This window comes from Schistocerca cancellata, chromosome 8 (genome assembly GCF_023864275.1).
Source record: "Schistocerca cancellata isolate TAMUIC-IGC-003103 chromosome 8, iqSchCanc2.1, whole genome shotgun sequence".
NCBI classification, from domain to species: Eukaryota; Metazoa; Arthropoda; class Insecta; order Orthoptera; family Acrididae; genus Schistocerca; species Schistocerca cancellata.
This window is the reverse complement of record NC_064633.1, coordinates 58016205-58035533: the sequence shown is the minus strand read 5'-3', so window position 1 is coordinate 58035533 and position 19329 is coordinate 58016205. Positions and strand designations below refer to the sequence as shown.

Below are 19329 nucleotides of genomic sequence, written 5' to 3'. Positions count from 1 at the left end.
TATCAACCCATAGTCTGCGTTACCTCCTTCGCCTTTATAATCGAATTTGGACCGACAGTACCTTTCCCAGACGGTGGCGGGAAGCTATTGTCGTTCCCGTTCCGAAACCTGGAAAGGACAAACATCTCCCCTCTAGCTATCGTCCCATTTCTCTCACGAGTAGTGTCTGTAAGGTTTTGGAGCGTATGGTGAATTACCGTTTAGCTTGGTGGCTGGAATCCCGCAGTCTTTTAACACCTGCCCAATGCGGATTCCGAAAGCATCGTTCTGCAGTTGACCATCTTGTTGCTCTCTCCACTTACATCATGAACAATTTTCTCCGGAAACGCCAAACGGTAGCAATATTTTTTGATCTGGAGAGAGCATACGATACCTGTTGGAGGACAGGCATCCTCCGCACACTGTTCTCTTGGGGCTTTCGAGGCCGGCTGCCCCTTTTTCTTCGCGAATTTATGGCAGAGCGCACATTTAGGGTGCGGGTGAACACTACTCTCTCCCGTACTTTCTCCCAAGAAAACGGGGTACCCCAGGGTTCCGTGCTGAGTGTTGTACTGTTTGCCATCGCCATAAATCCAATTATGGATTGTCTCCCTCATGATGTCTCGGGCTCCCTCTTTGTGGACGATTTTGCGATCTACTACAGCGCTCAACGGACCAGCCTTCTTGAACGACGTCTTCAAGGATGTCTCGATCGCCTCCACTCGTGGAGCATCGAAACTGGATTCCGTTTCTCACCCAGTAAGACCGTTTGTGTCAATTTTTGGCGACGTAAGGAGTTTCTTCCGCCCTCCTTACATCTAGGTCCTGTCAACCTTCCGTTTTCAGACGTCGCTAAATTCTTGGGTCTTATGTTTGACAGAAAACTATGCTGGTCCTCCCACGTTTCCTATCTTTCGGCTCGCTGTCTGCGATCGCTTAACACCCTCCGTGTCCTGAATGGTGCCTCCTGGGGAGCGGACCGAGTGGTCCTTCTCCGCCTCTATCGCGCCTTAGTGCGCTCGAAATTGGATTATGGAAGCATAGTCTACTCCTCTGCTCGGCCGTCTATTCTTCGGCGTCTCGATTCTATCCACCACCGTGGATTACGTTTAGTGTCTGGAGCTTTTTACACTAGCCCTGTGGAAAGCCTTTATGCTGAGACTGCTGAACCTCCGCTGTCCAATCGGCGAGCAGTCCTCCTGAGTCGTTATGCTAGCCATCTGTCTTCCATGCCTGCTAATCCAGCCCACGACCTTTTTTTCGACGCCTCCTTTGATGTAGGGTATGCAGGCCGCTCCTCCTCCCTACTACCCCCGGGAGTCCGCTTCCGTCAACTGCTCCATTCTCTTTCCTTCCGCTTTCCTAAAACCTTCTTGACAACTTGGGGTACAGCACCGCCTTGGCTCCGTCCCCGGATCTGCCTGCTCCGTGACCTTTGTCAATTTCCCAAGGATGGTACCCCTACACTTATTTATCGTCGGGCATTTGCTGCTCTATGTGCACAAATGACGGACGCCACATTTATTTACACCGACGGCTCGAAAACATCGTTAGGAGTAGGGAGTGCCTATATTGTTGGCGACACCCCAAATCGCTTTCGGCTTCCCGACCAATGTTCGGTTTATACTGCGGAGCTTTACGCTGTTCTCCAGGCTGTCCACTACATCCGCCGCCATCAGCGGATACAGTACGTTATCTGCTCAGATTCTCTCAGCTCTCTCCTCAGTCTCCAAGCTCTTTACCCTGTGCACCCTCTGGTCCACCGGATTCAGGACTGTCTGCGCTTGCTCCACCTGGGGGGCGTCTCGGTGGCGTTCCTCTGGCTCCCGGGACACGCTGGTATCCTTGGGAATGAGGCGGCCGATATAGCGGCCAAGGCTGCAGTCTCTCTTCCTCGGCCAGCTATTCAGTCGCTTCCCTTCACCGATATACGGAGCGGTTTATGTCGCCAAGTTGCTCATTTATGGCATGCGCATTGGTCGGCACTTCCCCGTAATAAATTGCGGGAAGTGAAAGCCCTTCCTTGCGCTTGGACCTCTTCCTCCCGAACGCGTCGTCGGGAGGAGGTAATTTTAGCTAGACTCCGGATAGGGCACTGTCGTTTTAGCCATCGACATCTTTTAAGCGGCGATCCTCCCCCACTCTGTCCCCACTGCTCTCAGCTGTGGACGGTAAGACACCTTTTAATTGAATGCCCCTATTTTAATCCGTTACGCTCCCGTCTACAGCTATCGCCTGATTTATCGTCGATTTTAGCAGATGACACGCGCTCAGCCGACCGCGTTCTCCAGTTTATTAGTGACAGTGAAATGACGTCAGTCATTTGAAGCTTTTTTTGGGGACAACCACCCCCTTTCTGTAGCAGATTTTTAAGCATTCTTCTATTTTTAGTTTCTCCAATTTTCTGACTTTGTTCCCATTGCTGCTGGTTTTCAATTTCGGTTTTTCACTGTCTTAAGTCACGGGCTGGGCGCTAATGCCCATAGAAGTTTTGCGCCCTAAAACCACAAACCAAAAAAAAACATGCAGAAATTTCAAAACAAGATATTCAGAACATCTCAGAGCTTTAAAAAGCAACAGCTCCCATAGCACATTTGCTGACCACTTTATAGCCAACAATCACCACCCAACCACAATAGAAACAGACTTAAGAATACTAAAACCCAGTCACAGCCTATACAGCAAACTGACCATTGAGGAAAACTTCCATTAACAGAAGGCAATAGCAGAAGGAAAACAGGTCTTAAACGAATACACTACAATCTGCAAGGGCACGCTATTTAACACATTAAAGGAACTTGACAAATAAAAACAGCACGAACGGGTGAAGTCTACACACACACACACACACACACACACACACACACACACAAAGATAAAACGCAAACAAAATTCAAATTTGGTGCCGAAATCTCTGGTGAACAAATGAACACTGACTTGGCTGGGAAACATAACAAACCACAATCACCGAGCGAGGTGGCGCAGTGCTTAGCACACTGGACTCGCATTCGGGAGGACGACGGTTCAATCCCGTCTCCGGCCATCCTGATTTAGGTTTTCCGTGATTTCCCTAAATCGTTTCAGGCAAATGTCGGGATGGTTCCTTTGAAAGGGCACGGCCGATTTCCTTCCCAATCCTTCCCTAACCCGAGCTTGCGCTCCGTCTCTAATGACCTCGTTGTCGACGGGACGTTAACCACTAACCACCACCACCACCAAACCACAATCACACTGTATTTGGTGTAGTGAAAAGTGTTTTACCACATTATTTGTGGAAAATACTTGTTGTAGTTACGTATGCATCACAACATCTTAGCATGATGCGGAGAATGGAAGTGCTTGCTACACGAAAATGTAAGTAGATACGAAAATAGGGGCGAAAACATTCAAAAACTTTCCCATCAACATCGTTTGGTTGCAGATGACAAGCTATTTGTTAGTAATTAACACAAAAGTGATCCAGAAAATTCATGCGCACCAAATGTAAAGGTATTTACAAAACGAAACGATCTTTTGTTTGAACTAAAAATGCACATCATTTTATAATCATTTAACAACAATGTTCACATCGCAGAATAAATAAAAACGAAAACCCACTGATCATGGGACAGTAGTGCCGAAACATGTCTGGGTACTGAGAAAAACGGTGTTTTGCATAACTGACGGACCTCACATCCAAAAATTTTAGCTGCAAACACGGCCAATACAAGGAGCTGCAAATCAAAAAGATGAATAAACATGAAACTTCCTGGCAGATTAAAACTGTGTGCCCGACCGAGACTCGAACTCGGGACCTTTGCCTTTCGCGGGCAAGTGCTCTACCAACTGAGCTACCGAAGCACGACTCACGCCCGGTACTCACAGCTTTACTTCTGCCAGTACCTCGTCTCCTACCTTCCAAACTTTACAGAAGCTCTCCTGCGAACCTTGCAGAACTAGCACTCCTGAAAGAAAGGAGACGAGGTACTGACAGAAGTAATGCTGTGAGGATTGGGCGTGGATCGTGCTTGGATAGCTCAGTTGGTAGAGCACTTGCCCGGGAAAGGCAAAGGTCCCGAGTTCGAGTCTCGGACTGGCACACTGTATTAATCTGCCAGGAAGTTTCATATCAGCGCACACTCCGCTGCAGAGTGAAAATCTCATTATGAATAAACATAATGTAATAATACTTAGAAAATATATATTTTGTGCAAAAATACCCTTGTTTTAAATGGAAAAATGACTATTGACATTAACAGCCAAAAGTAGTGTAAATTAGGTCAGTGGTGTTTGTTACAGGATTCTAGTGCGAGTCGTTTACGAGATGTCGTTTATTGAAAAGTTCTCATAGCGACACTTGTTTATGCAGCTCAACTTGCCTAGTTGCTAGATACAATTTGTTATGTTTGCTTACATTGTGCTTACGTGTTCTTTAGTGCATCGCGACTTGCTAGTTAGTTAGTATGTGACAGACCAAGCAGGGTGTCGTAAGTGGATGCTGGGATTTACCAATGCACAAAAAGCCGACATGCTCATGGTGTATGGATAGACCAGCAAGATTGCAATTCATTCTTGTACAGTGTATGCGACAGGATATCCCAATAGACGTCAACCACCTCGGAAGTTACTTATCAGTCTTCTCAACCAGTTACGTGAAAGTGGTAGTGTAACACCCACACGACGTTAACAGAAGGAAACAAGCGACGACAGATGAGGAAGAAATAACTGTGCTTGCTGCAGTTGCAGCTGATCCGCACAATCGTACGAGGAAGTGGCGTGAGTCTGCCACATGCTCAACACATTCTCCATCGACACAGGTTCCATCACTCTCGCACCTCTCCATCAAGAGCTGCATGTAAATGATTACACGAATAGTGTTAAGTTCTGTACATGGACATTAAGACCGGATACGCCAGATGTATCATGTATCTTCGTCACTAACGAAGCCACATTTACCAATCATGGCCAGGTAAACCGCCGACACATGCACTATTGGTCGGTTGACAATGCCCATTGCCTTCGTCAGGTGGAAAGTCAGCATCCATGGCGTGTAAAAGTGTGGTGTGGGATAGTGAACCATCAGCTCACAGAACCGTTTTTCATAGACGGAACACAGAATGTGTGCAAGAATCGCAGCCTCCAATTTTCCAGGGATGCTAGAAGACGTTCCTCTGCAGACTGTGGTACAAACATGATGGCTGTCACGACGTACTACAGCGTGTCTTCATGAATTGTTTCCAAATCGGTGGACTGGACGCAAAGGACCTGTACCTTGACCAGCACGCCCCCAGATTTGACTCTTCTGTGGGGAAAGCTGAAAGACGCTGTCTACAAGGACATACAGACTACACTCAATGACAGGCAACGACTATTACTGCAACCTGCTCGGGCATCTCCGCTGAAATGGTAGCATGTTTGCAGCAGTCGTTCCATTCCAGACTGGAAGCGTGTATTGTCGCTGCCGGTGGTTATTTTGAACACAAACCGTGATGGCCGGTTGTCTCGTTACTGGTCTGAATCCATATAACTAGTGTATGCACTTCTGTTCTTCAGTATACGAGGTGCGACAATAGAGTAATGAGACTGATTTTCTTTGCAAGCTGTGGCAATCCTGTAGGCTTGCGCCGGCACAATATTTTGACCTCTAATCTATAAGCTGCTTCTAGTCCAAGCGGCACATCGATGCAACTACTCAGTCGTGAGTTGTGCTGTAATAAGTTAACACGTGTTTGTATCTCTCGTCACGGAAATGGAACCACATAATTTTGCGCAACGGTATGCCATTTCTTTTTTATTTAAATTGGGTGTTATCACTGGTGACGAAAGTTTATTTTTTCAGTACGATCCAGAGACAAAACGCCGAAGTTCTCAATGGTGCTCAGACCAAAAAAAGCTCGCATGTCAAAGTCAAAAGTGAAATGCATGCTTGTGTTGTTTTTTGATTTCAAGGGAATTGTTCATAAAGAGTGGGTGCCTCCTGGACAAACAGTTAACCAATATAGCTACAAAGAAACTATAGAAAGACTTCATAAAAGAGTTCTTCGTGTCCGTGCCAACATTGCTGATAATTGGATTCTGCATCACAACAATGCGCCATCCCATACTGCTCTGTCAATACAGCAATTTTTAACCTCACAACAAATTTCAGTACTACCACAGCCACCTTATTCACCAGATATCGCTCCGTGCGACTTTTTTCTACTTCCAAGAGTCAAAACGGCCGTCACGGGACACCATTTTCAAACAACACAAGATGTCCAAAAAGCTGTGACGACGACCTTGGAGGATATTACACAAGATGAGTTCCAAAAATGTAACCATCAGTGGCAGAAGCGCTGGAAAAAGTGCGCGCAATCAGAAGGGTACTACTTTGAAGGAGACAACACTAAACTTGACTAAAACGATAAGCAACATTTTTTTTCACATCAGTCTCATTATTTTACTGTCGCACCTCGTATGCCACCACAGCTATTGTAAACGTGTCAGTGTGGGAACTTTGCAGAATAAGATATTTCGTAAACGACATGCACTAGAATCCTGCAAAAAACACCACTGATACTTTAATTTACCCTACTTTTAGTTTAATGTCAATAGGCGTCGTTCCATTTAAAGAAAGTGTCTGTTCGCACAAAAAGTACACTTTGCAAGTATATATGTGCGGTGCAAGTTTTAGGTGATTCACCCTGTGTACTACACTCAGTGGCAGCAATTCATGAAACATGAATATATGCAAATAATAAAATAATCCCATGTTATATACTACACGTTGATGAATTTTTACGATTTCAAAGTGGCTTAGAGTGCGAATGAATATTTCTTGCTATGACTTGCAGGGTTTGCGATTTTCTGTCGATTTTACGATCTTAGATCGAAAGAAAAAGCGAGAGACATTGCTCACTCTAACAGTGTAGCTACTCACGGAACGGTCAAAATATAACGGTACACTTGTCTTAAGGAGTCTCCAGTCTAAGACATTTCAATGTTCACCGTACAAACACGGTGTGCTCCTGAATTGATATATCTACGCCCGGTTCTTTCCAGAAGCGTAACCATCCATGGGCAATGTTTTGAGCTTCTGGGAGCGGCTCTGTCTGCTTAGAATCAACACTTGGACAGCATGCCAGAGGCGGCAAATCGTGCAGCTTTCATTAAAAGCTTGGAGACAATACACCTGTGCTCAAAACGCGAAAAAGTAGTTAGAAAGGATGTGAAGGCAGATTTCCTGAAAAATTGCTCTTGCTCTCTCTGTGGTTATTAACTGAAACTCGCTCAATCCGTATTTTCGTGCCTAAGCCTCCGTATTCTTACTTGGTTGCAACTTATTGCCTGATGTCGCGCAGTGGAGGCACATATCTGTGCGTGCGCCTCGCAAAATTGGTTTTAAGCAAACATCTGTCACTGCTATTATTACTTTCCTATTTCCTTAGTCCTGTTTATGGATACACAAATATGAGTTTACTGAAGAAATAGGTCGGTTTCTGATTTGAAGCAGTTGTCATTAACTATGAAACAATCTGGATGGAATGTTTTATTAAGGTCTTAAATCAGAGTAGCAAATTCATCTAAACTTCGCGATAACTTTGACAAACATAAGCAAATCACCCGCACTCTGCGGTACTAAATAGTTAAACACAAAATTGATGTGTCAGGTGATAAAATAAACATACACTCCTGGAAATTGAAATAAGAACACCGTGAATTCATTGTCCCAGGAAGGGGAAACTTTATTGACACATTCCTGGGGTCAGATGCATCACATGATCACACTGACAGAACCACAGGCACATAGACACAGGCAACAGAGCATGCACAATGTCGGCACTAGTACAGTGTATATCCACCTTTCGCAGCAATGCAGGCTGCTATTCTCCGATGGAGACGATCGTAGAGATGCTGGATGTAGTCCTGTGGAACGGCTTGCCATGCCATTTCCACCTGGCGCCTCAGTTGGACCAGCGTTCGTGCTGGACGTGCAGACCGCGTGAGACGACGCTTCATCCAGTCCCAAACATGCTCAATGGGGGACAGATCCGGAGATCTTGCTGGCCAGGGTAGTTGACTTACACCTTCTAGAGCACGTTGGGTGGCACGGGATACATGCGGACGTGCATTGTCCTGTTGGAACAGCAAGTTCCCTTGCCGGTCTAGGAATGGTAGAACGATGGGTTCGATGACGGTTTGGATGTACCGTGCACTATTCAGTGTCCCCTCGACGATCAGCAGTGGTGTACGGCCAGTGTAGGAGATCGCTCCCCACACCATGATGCCGGGTGTTGGCCCTGTGTGCCTCGGTCGTATGCAGTCCTGATTGTGGCGCTCACCTGCACGGCGCCAAACACGCATACGACCATCATTGGCACCAAGGCAGAAGCGACTCTCATCGCTGAAGACGACACGTCTCCATTCGTCCCTCCATTCACGCCTGTCGCGACACCACTGGAGGCGGGCTGCACGATGTTGGGGCGTGAGCGGAAGACGGCCTAACGGTGTGCGGGACCGTAGCCCAGCTTCATGGAGACGGTTGCGAATGGTCCTCGCCGATACCCCAGGAGCAACAGTGTCCCTAATTTGCTGGGAAGTGGCGGTGCGGTCCCCTACGGCACTGCGTAGGATCCTACGGTCTTGGCGTGCATCCGTGCGTCGCTGCGGTCCGGTCCCAGGTCGACGGGCACGTGCACCTTCCGCCGACCACTGGCGACAACATCGATGTACTGTGGAGACCTCACGCCCCACGTGTTGAGCAATTCGGCGGTACGTCCACCCGGCCTCCCGCATGCCCACTATACGCCCTCGCTCAAAGTCCGTCAACTGCACATACGGTTCACGTCCACGCTGTCGCGGCATGCTACCAGTGTTAAAGACTGCGATGGAGCTCCGTATGCCACGGCAAACTGGCTGACACTGACGGCGGCGGTGCACAAATGCTGCGCAGCTAGCGCCATTCGACGGCCAACACCGCGGTTCCTGGTGTGTCCGCTGTGCCGTGCGTGTGATCATTGCTTGTACAGCCCTCTCGCAGTGTCCGGAGCAAGTATGGTGGGTCTGACACACCGGTGTCAATGTGTTCTTTTTTCCATTTCCAGGAGTGTAGATTGTTACACCGTTTGAGATGGAGAAGTCGTATAGGCTCGACCTTGGCGGTGAATGGCTATTTGTCACACATTAAAATATTTGATCCTGTGTGTAATAATTCTTCGCTCGTCGCTGTTATTTGTGCTCACGTCAAGCTGGCAGAGGCTCAATTCATGAGGAGAGCTATACGCTTTGCCCGCATCTCGTGGTCGTGCGGTAGCGTTCTCGCTTCCCACGCCCGGGTTCCCGGGTTCGATTCCCGGCGGGGTCAGGGATTTTCTCTGCCTCGTGATGGCTGGGTGTTGTGTGCTGTCCTTAGGTTAGTTAGGTTTAAGTAGTTCTAAGTTCTAGGGGACTGATGATCGTAGCAGTTAAGTCCCATAGTGCTCAGAGCCATTTGAAGCTATACGCTTTGAATAGATCAGTAAAAGTAGTAAAAACTGAGTCACTGTGAATTGGCTGTAGCTCTTATGTAAGGTGAGTAACGTGGCATCTTCTCACACATATGACTAAAGTTGTATCACCAGTGTTCACTATCGCGTCTCCAATACTTTTGTTGAAGCCTGGCTTTCCACATAAGTTCCGCAGTAAATTCAAAGTCGTTAACAGTCTCGCATCCTTCTTCAACTACATCCATCCTCTTCTAATCACTTTTAAGTGCGTTCGGGGGAGTAGTTTTTGTTGTGCCTTTTCCCCCGTTGAATCCCCTCTGCCAACTTCTGTCCGTAACTCGCAATATTCTCTTGTTCGTTTTTTCTCCAGCTTTCATGTCGTCTGCGAAACGTGAGAGCTGTGATTCTTATCATCTGTTCCGTGCACAGTATCGATCTTATTGATCAGAAACACCGTCACGTCAGTTTGGAGAACTGGTTACCTGTTCTTCTTTCGCAGTGGCTCCATTCCGAATAATATTTCCTTGCTATCGTAATATCGCATGTACTACTAAAGCATTTGGTCCTAGGTCTTGTCACTTTAAAATTTTCCGTTGTTGTATTCTGAGAGCCTATGTAAGCTCGTATAACATTTTTCGTATCTTGTATTAGAAATTGAAGCCCGTTACTAGCGCAGGCTCTGATTCGCTGTTTCAAATTCCGAAGCTCTAAGCTTTTCGGCTAGACCCAGTTAAAACTGTTCCTTCTGCAATCTACTTCCTAGCACAGATATTCTACTCCTAAAAATTGGTCTGTATCGCTATTTATACCTTTGTATGTTACCATGTTTATGCTTCACTCGTACAACTGAAAATTACATCGTACTAGCAGGGGAATTACCCACGTTCCTGCATCCCTCCTTTCATAATGGAAGCCTTTGGCTTACTGCGCAATAAGAAAATTTCATGCCTCCATCACTTTATTTTAAGGACATACTTTTGTATAATTTTTCCTGCTATAAATTACATTGAAAGTTTCCAACGTGAGTTAATGTTTCTCGTTTTCTTTCGGATTGAAGAAAAACACGCTCTTACATTTTATCAGTAATAAAAGTTAGCAATCAACAACGTGTTTCGAGAGATAATGCTCTCATCGTCAGGTTGTCAACACTCAGCGCATATGGTTGAGACACTAGAAATTCTAATACCACATTTGCAGCCCTCATGAGATAAAATAAGACACATTGGGCGATGGTCCCTTATCTCTCTTTAACATCGTCCATGTCTGTTATTCACCGTGTGATCACGTGCCGCAACAGTGTAACAGTCCCTGGTCCCCTCACCAGCTGTATATAGTGGGACGGTTAAGGACACAAGTGGCCGATATTGAAGTGAGACAAGGAACCATAGCCTAAAGTATTTTATTTTATGAACATCGCAAATGTGCTGCTGGAAGGTTTAGTGTGCTAAGTGTTGACAACTATAGTGCTACAACGATGAAGAATAATATTACGACGATGTCAAACGTTATTTTCACGATATAAAGAAGAATTGACGATATTAAAAATGTAATTATAATTTTATTATTTTAATGTTTGTGTTCAGAGAATCAGAGAATTCTAGTGCACGCAATAAACTAGCATTGTTTGTACTACGAAACTACATATGATTGTTAAGTGAGAACTGATTCTATGTAAGACATTTTGTCGGGGCGGATTTTGTTCTCGTACTGGTCGGTAGAGAAAATAAAAAGGGGAGAGAGAGAGAGAGAGAGAGAGAGAGAGAGAGAGAGAGACTATGACCAGTGTCTTTCCAAATTGTCTTAATTATTTTTCAGCTACAAGAAAAATATGGAGGAGTACTCTAAACTGTTCAAAGAGCACAGGTCGTCTTCCCTCGACACGGCTGTGTGGTGGCTGGAGTACGTCATCCGCCACAAGGGAGCGCCGCACCTGCGCAGTGCGGCCCTGGACCTCCACTGGTGGCAACTTCTGCTTTTGGACGTCATCGCCTTCGTACTTGCTGTACTGATTGCAGCTGTGACGATCATATACTTTGCAGCAAAATGTTTAGCGGTCATAGTCAAAGGCAAAAAGGAGAAGGTCAAGAGACAATGAGACTGCGTTTGAGTTTCAAACTGAAATACTGCAACTTGTTGTTGTTCACCGCGAATAACGCGTGTACCTGATGATTCTGAGCTCTAAGACTGATTCATTTCCTTGGTCTGGCACCAGAACATGTTACAGTGAGAAAAAATAGAAAGAAAATTGCGCAATGGACCTAACACGTTTTTAGTTCTAAACCAATTTAGAATATACTAGGATTGAGGTGCACTGACTTACGGTGGCCCCTTAAACTCTAAGACGATACTCCTACTAATGTTACAGTTAATAAACTTCCCACCAGTGAGAAACTGTAAGACACTTCTAATTTATGCTCATATTGTCTGCTGCGGGTCCGTGTTACTCGTATATCTTCCAAAGTGGTAATAACTAATAAGAGGCATTTTGTAATCGACAGAACAATACGCAACAGAAACTCATTGGTAAAGACTGTAATTTTTTTATACTTATCTAAGCAAATAATAAATGTTTTGATAAAATGTACAACTTTGTCTTTTGTCCATGGGTTCCGCAGACCTATTTTCTTGTCCATATTCCTTGGCAAGTGCATTGTCACGGCTTCTAAGTGTTACTATAAGCTGCAACTCATTCCAGTGATGTGAAGTATCGGTCTATCACACAATGTCCCGTGTTAATACGTCGTATAGATAGTACACTGCGTAGTACACTCAAGTGACAAAAGTCATGATAGATGATGATTCATGTCGGCCGATCTGGGTGGCCCAATAATTCACCCAAATTGTCCGGGATGTTCTTCAAACAGGTCGCTAACAACTGTGACGTGGCGCATTCTCTTCAATACAAATTCCATCGTGCTGAGAAACATTGTCCATGAATGGTTGCAAATAGTCTCAAAGCAACCGAACATAAATATTTCCAGTCAACGATCCGTTCAGTTGGAGCAGAGAACCAGTCCGTTCCATGTAAAAGTAACTCACAGTGTTACCAAGCCACAACCAGCTTGCACAGAGCCTTGTAGACAACTTGGGTCCATGGCTTCGTGGGGTCTGTGCCACACTCGAATCCTACCATCAGCTCTTACTAAGTGAAATCAGGCCTCATCTGACCGAGCCACAGTTTTCCAAACGTCCGGAGGCCAACTGGTACGGTGACGAGCCCAGGAGAGTTGCTGCAGGCGGATGTCGTGCTGTTAGCAAAGGTCCTCGCGTCGGTCGGCTGCTACCATAGCCTATTAAGGGGCTCCGGAACGCCCTATACTTGCAATGTTAAAATAACGCTTATAAATTACATCTTTCCTCACAAAGTATTTGAGGTAGGAAGTTGAACTTTTTACAGATTATTTATTGGAATATGGGCTACAACTTAACACAGGGATTTTACAAAATTTTAGTTCAGTTATTAAAGATGATTTTTTTTCAATTGTAATGAAAATTCACAACAATTTTTGCAATTTTTTATTTATATATTCAAAAATATACAGTTTTTTGGAAAAAGGCTGTGTTAAATTATGCAGAAGGTACTGTGTAACATTTACTGAGAGTTTGAAACAAATATGTTTGGAAGATCCTTAGAAAACATGTAATTAGTGTGAGAAAATAAAAGTTTTGGGAATCGAGCGACAAAGATTGGATTAAGTTTTTAGTGCATTCCAGGTCCATAGGATGGATTATCTTCGTCCTCTGCAAACTCCTCCTCCAGCTTCCTCCTCCTGTTTACTCTTGCTTGTATTTCTAGACTCTTTACAGCCCTGTCTGCAGCCCGAAGGCGTTCCTTGTCTAAAGCAAGCATCGCTCGTACCATGTTAGAACCTATCTTCATTCCCATATTTCTAAATACCTTGCACCTTACAATGTTGCCATCATTGAAAGTCGCAACAGCAACTTTACTTTTACTCATTATTATACTTCAACAAAACAGAGACTCAAGAAACAGAATTAATTACGAATATTTTAGAGATAACGACAGAGTAAATAAACATGAAACAATCGACAATCACACCAGCGATATATATTGAACCATCACAGGTTAGCCACAACACATACTTTATCTCAGATCACTAAAATGTACCTGATGAACATGGACGTTAATAACAACACCATTTGACAGCAGTTTAACAGCGCCACAGTGGGTCACGCCCATGTAGAACACATTTCAAAAAAAATTTAAAAATAGTTGTAGTCTTCGGAATTGAATAAATTATATATCTATTAAAAGGTAATAGTCTGCAGATTCAGAAAACGCAAAAAAGTAAAAATTGAACTTTTCATGATTTTGAGCCTTTCCGGAGCCCCTTAACGTCAAATTGTGGCACACTGTCCTAACGGATATGTTCGTCGTGCGTTCCGCATTGACTTCTGCTGTTATTTCACGCATTGTTGTTTGTCTGTTGGCACTGACGACTCTACGCAAACGCCGCTGCTCTCGGTTGTTAAGTGAAGGCCGTCGGCCACTGCGCAGTCCATGGTGAAAGGTAATGCCTGAGATTTTGTATTCTCGGCACACTCTTGATACTGTGGATCACGAAATGTTGAATTCCCTAACGATTTCCGAAACGGAATGTCCCATGCGTCTAGCTCCAACTACCATTCTGCTTTCGAAGTCTATTAATTCCCGTCGTGCGCCCACAATCACGTCGGAAACCTTTCACCGTGACTCACCTGAATAGAAACTCACAGCTCCGTCAATACACTGCTCTTTCGTATCTTCCTCATGCGGTACTACCGCCATCTGTTTAGGGGCATATCGCCAACTCATTACATATATTGGGTTATAAGCTTTAAAATATGAGATTTGTCATTCATTTTCCGTAAGTATGTGGAGGTGGTTTGAATTTGCATCCTTGCTTAAATTTTGCTAATATGTCTCTCTTATCTGATGTGGAATTGTTCTGTGTGGATAAAAGAGGAAGAGTAGACTGTGATTTAAGATCGTCGTCCGGACGATTCACTGTGGAAAGAAAAAGTATACTACAGTACTGAGCAAAATGTGCATTTGAAGGTCTCCAGGGCCGTAGATACTGTGACAATGAATACTGAAACAGGTTGTTCAGTTGAACTTCCTCAAAAGGGCACTCATGGAAACAGGACAGACAAATGTAGGTACAGCGAAGATACACGGAATGGACAAAAATTAGGATGGTGTGCGAAAACCACTGGCAACCAGAGAAGCCTCCAGTCGTCTCGGAATGGAAAAATATGGCTCCCGTATGGTTTTCAAGGGAAGCTTACTTCTATCTTCTGAAACAGTCACAAGTTCAGCTAACGGTGATGGAGCTGTAACATAACCTCCTTTCCACAGTAGACTACAAAAGCTCAATAACATCGAAATCTGGTGACTGCGGTGGCCAGGAGCGACGCGACAATTCATCCTCGTGCTCACAGAATCAGTCCAGGATGATGTGAGGTATGTAAGAGCGGTCCCCGTCGTTCTGGAACACAGAATCATCACTGAGGAACAAACGTTCTACCATCAGATGACCCTGATTTGCCAAAAACATGGTGGCGTTGCTGTCAGGGTTCCTCCAAGCCATAATCTGTAGGTAGCAGTCATCCACTGCAGTAGTAGCCCTTGGGTGGCCTGAGCGAGGCATGTCATCGACAGTTCCTGTCTCTCTCTATCTCCTCCATGTCAGAAGAACATTGCTTTCATTCACTCCAAGACGCCTGGGCACTTCCCTTGTTAAGATCCCTTGCTGGCACAAAGTAACAATTCTGACGTGATTGAACAGTGGTACTGACCATATAGGTATGGTTGAACTATGGACAACATGAGCTGTGTACCTCCTTCCTGTTGGAATGACTGAAACTGATCGGCTGTCGGACCCACTCCATCTAATAGGAGCTGCTCATGTACAATTGTTTACATCTTTGGGTGGGTTTAATAATACCTCTGAACAGTCAAAGGGACTGTGTCTGTAATACAATATCCACAGTCAACATCTATCTCCATGATTTATGTGAATGTGGGTGATGCAAAACTTTTTTTGATGTGTGTATAACATTCACTTCATGTATGCTGCCAGTCTTTCTGAAATTACAAAAATTGCCCCATAAAGATAAGGCTTTTGTAAGTGTGAGAAACTTTTCCAAGGTACAACATGGTCATGTACCTCAGAACAATTACTCTAGTTAAATTATACTGTGAAATCAAGAAAATCTTATCAATACTGCATTTAATAGTGTGTGTTAAATTAGTGCTCTACTACATACGAATAATCAGTAGGTGAAATCAAATGCAGTAAAAACGTTGTCCAAAACCAGTTAAAGGTCAAAAAATTTTCAAACAGAAGCTATTGGCAACTGACACAGGTTTCCATTATCGATACACAGTAAATTGTTAACATATCAAAGAAACTCAGTTCATTTGCAAATATCATGTGTTGTATTGTAAAAAGACCGTCCATTTCTAGGTACAAAATGGTGTACATCTAATGTGGTTTAACCGTTCACACATTACATGAATAGTTTTAAGAATACACAGAAATTTACTAACCATAATGCTCTGTAGCAGAAGCATTGACAATATCCTCTGAATAGCTTTAATATATTACACAGGACTTAAATATGTATAACTTGTAATATTTTCTAACCATACACAAAATACAATCTTGTGTCTCACAACAACAAGAACAGTAGAAAAAGCTGGAAATTTCATATGGCAGTATATAGTGTGCATTCCTTCATGAGATTCTAAAATAGGTCAGTAGATTGATAAATTGAACAGAAAACCTTGTATGTTCCTAGGTGTCCTATCCTCCAGGTACATCTCTTCCCCACAACATTTTCTTCCATCTGTTTAGGCAACTAAGGACCACTTGATTATTTTAGTTCCTCCTCATTTGCTCTATTCTTTTCATCCAAAAATCTTATTTTCTTCACCGCATCTCCTCTTTTCTTTCTTAAGACCACTTTACATCTGTTCTTACTGATTTTGCTTTGGAGCCCTAAATTGAAAGCTTTCCTCCTAAAAACCTGTCATCCTGCTTCTTTTTTTCTGTATTTTTAAAATCTCTTCTAGCTACTTGGATCCAACTTGCTTTTAATTCCTTTTGCCAGCGAGACATGAGCTTAGTTTTGTCGGCCCATTGTTACACTGTATAAATGTCCAAAAAATCGTCATATTTTCCTTACTGTTTGCTACTTTATCTTTATTCCAATGTATTTCATCACTGCTTCTTAATTCCCAGGATTCTGTGGTTCTTACTTGACCCCAAATTACCCCCTCTCTAAAATTTCTAATTTTCTCTCTAAAATGTAACTTAGTAATTTTCGTTATGTACATCAAGTGCAGCAGCTGGTGGGACAAGAGGCCAATGTAAACTACACCATGCTCATTTGCCTCCCACACAGTCACTGGTTCCACAGTGGAACAGTGTTAGATCTGCAGGCAACAATTTCTTCTGTAATCCACAATAAAGTATATCTTTTCATTTGTTGCTGTGCTGCATATCAATTTTTCACAACAAGCATGGATCAGGGTGCTTCAGTGAATTTTTTGAGACCCAAAATTATTTGTGAAAAGACAAATGTAATATGTTTCTCATTCCACAAGCAATTTAAGTCATCTTTCCCTAATGTTTTAGATAAACACAATTATTTTGTAGAGGTATATGTTGATGCTTCAAACTGAGGGATTCACTTAGTTATATTACTGATTGCTCAGACCATGTCTTCAGAATTTTCATTCCTAACGAAAACTCTGTACAGAGTATGTGACTCTGAAGGTTTTGCATTGGATGAAGCATCATCAAAGTAGAAAGTTTTCCATCACCTGTGCATGACCCCTTAGTGACTTTTGAGAACTACAACTGTAGTTGTTTATTCTGTAATCATAGCAACAGAAAAATGTATGATTTTGCTGGGTAATGGGGCATGTGAAAATCCAAGGAAATGATCAAGCTAACATAGTAGCCAAGGAGGTGTGTAAGAAACACATTGCATGCCAGTTGCCGGGACACATTAATTCTAAAGAATTTGCATGTGACCTGATCATGATAACTAAATTGCAAGGATAAATACACATGGAAACAATTACTGAAGTGACCCTGTAAATGATAGTTACAAAGAGTTTCACATATGCAATAATTTAATTATTTATGAAATAATTAGTTTCCTAAGTAGTCATTAATCAATATGAGAGGAAATGGCAGCTATTAATTGTCTACTGAATGACAAACAGATTAAGTGTAACAAAATGATTTATTGACCAAAGGACATGAATAAATATACACTCCTGGAAATGGAAAAAAGAACACATTGACACCGGTGTGTCAGACCCACCATACTTGCTCCGGACACTGGAAGAGGGCTGTACAAGCAATGATCACACGCACGGCACAGCGGACACACCAGGAACTGTGGTGTTGGCCGTCGAATGGCGCTAGCTGCGCAGCATTTGTGCACCGCTGCCGTCAGTGTCAGCCAGTTTGCCGTGGCATACGGAGCTCCATCGCAGTCTTTAACACTGGTAGCATGCCGCGACAGCGTGGACGTGAACCGTATGTGCAGTTGATGGACTTTGAGCGAGGGCGTATAGTGGGCATGCGGGAGGTCGGGTGGACGTACTGCCGAATTGCTCAACACGTGGGGCATGAGGTCTCCACAGTACATCAATGTTGTCGCCAGTGGTCGGCGGAAGGTGCATGTGCCCGTCGACCTGGGACCGGACTGCAGCGACGCACGGATGCACGCCAAGACCGTAGGATGCTACACAGTGCCGTAGGGGACCGCACCGTCACTTCCCAGCAAATTAGGGACACTGTTGCTCCTGGGGTATCGGCGAGGACCATTCGCAACCGTCTCCATGAAGCTGGGCTACGGTCCCGCACACCGTTAGGCCGTCTTCCGCTCACGCCCCAACATCGTGCAGCCCGCCTCCAGTGGTGTCGCAACAGACGTGAATGGAGGAACGAATGGAGACGTGTCGTCTTCAGCGATGAGAGTTGCTTCTGCCTTGGTGCCAATAATGGTCGTATGCGTGTTTGGCGCCGTGCAGGTGAGCGCCACAATCAGGACTGCATACGACCGAGGTACACAGGGCCAACACCCGGCATCATGGTGTGGGGAGCGATCTCCTACACTGGCCGTACACCACTGGTGATCGTCGAGGGGACACTGAATAGTGCACGGTACATCCAAACCGTCATCGAACCCATCGTTCTACCATTCCTAGACCGGCAAGGGAACTTGCTGTTCCAACAGGACAATGCACGTCCGCATGTATCTCGTGCCACCCAACGTGCTCTAGAAGGTGTAAGTCAACTACCCTGGCCAGCAAGATCTCCGGATCTGTCCCCCATTGAGCATGTTTGGGACTGGATGAAGCGTCGTCTCACGCGGTCTGCACGTCCAGCACGAACGCTGGTCCAACTGAGGTGCCAGGTGGAAATGGCATGGCAAGCCATTCCACAGGACTACATCCAGCATCTCTACGATCGTCTCCATGGGAGAATAGCAGCCTGCATTGCTGTGAAAGGTGGATATACACTGTACTAGTGCCGACATTGTGCATGCTCTGTTGCCTGTGTCTATGTGCCTGTGGTTCTGTCAGTGTGATCATGTGATGTATCTGACCCCAGGAATGTGTCAATAAAGTTTCCCCTTCCTGGGACATTGAATTCACGGTGTTCTTATTTCAATTTCCAGGAGTGTAGTATACATTGTAACAAATCTTCATAGTAAGGGCACAATGATTGGAATATTGAATAAGAAGCTGGCCACGTACTTTAAGGGGCTCCCACTCTCAAATCAGGAGAAGAGTGAACTGATCAGCCACTTGAGTCTGCACATTAAATACTACACTCCAACTGTTGAATGGTACAGTGATCTGTAGTGAGAACTTTAATTT

The 19329-nt window shown here is 44.4% G+C and overlaps 1 protein-coding gene across 1 annotated transcript in view; it reads left to right on the top strand.

The window, feature by feature from the left end:
- LOC126094439 (UDP-glycosyltransferase UGT5-like) overlaps window positions 1–12009 on the top strand; it is a 156557-nt gene extending 144548 nt beyond the window's left edge. Inside the window, exon 7 of the mRNA XM_049908807.1 lies at window positions 11238–12009. Within this exon, the coding sequence (XP_049764764.1) occupies window positions 11238–11517 (280 nt within the window). The 3' untranslated portion in view covers window positions 11518–12009. The remainder of the gene's footprint in view (window positions 1–11237) is intronic.
- Window positions 12010–19329: the final 7320 nt, after the last annotated feature.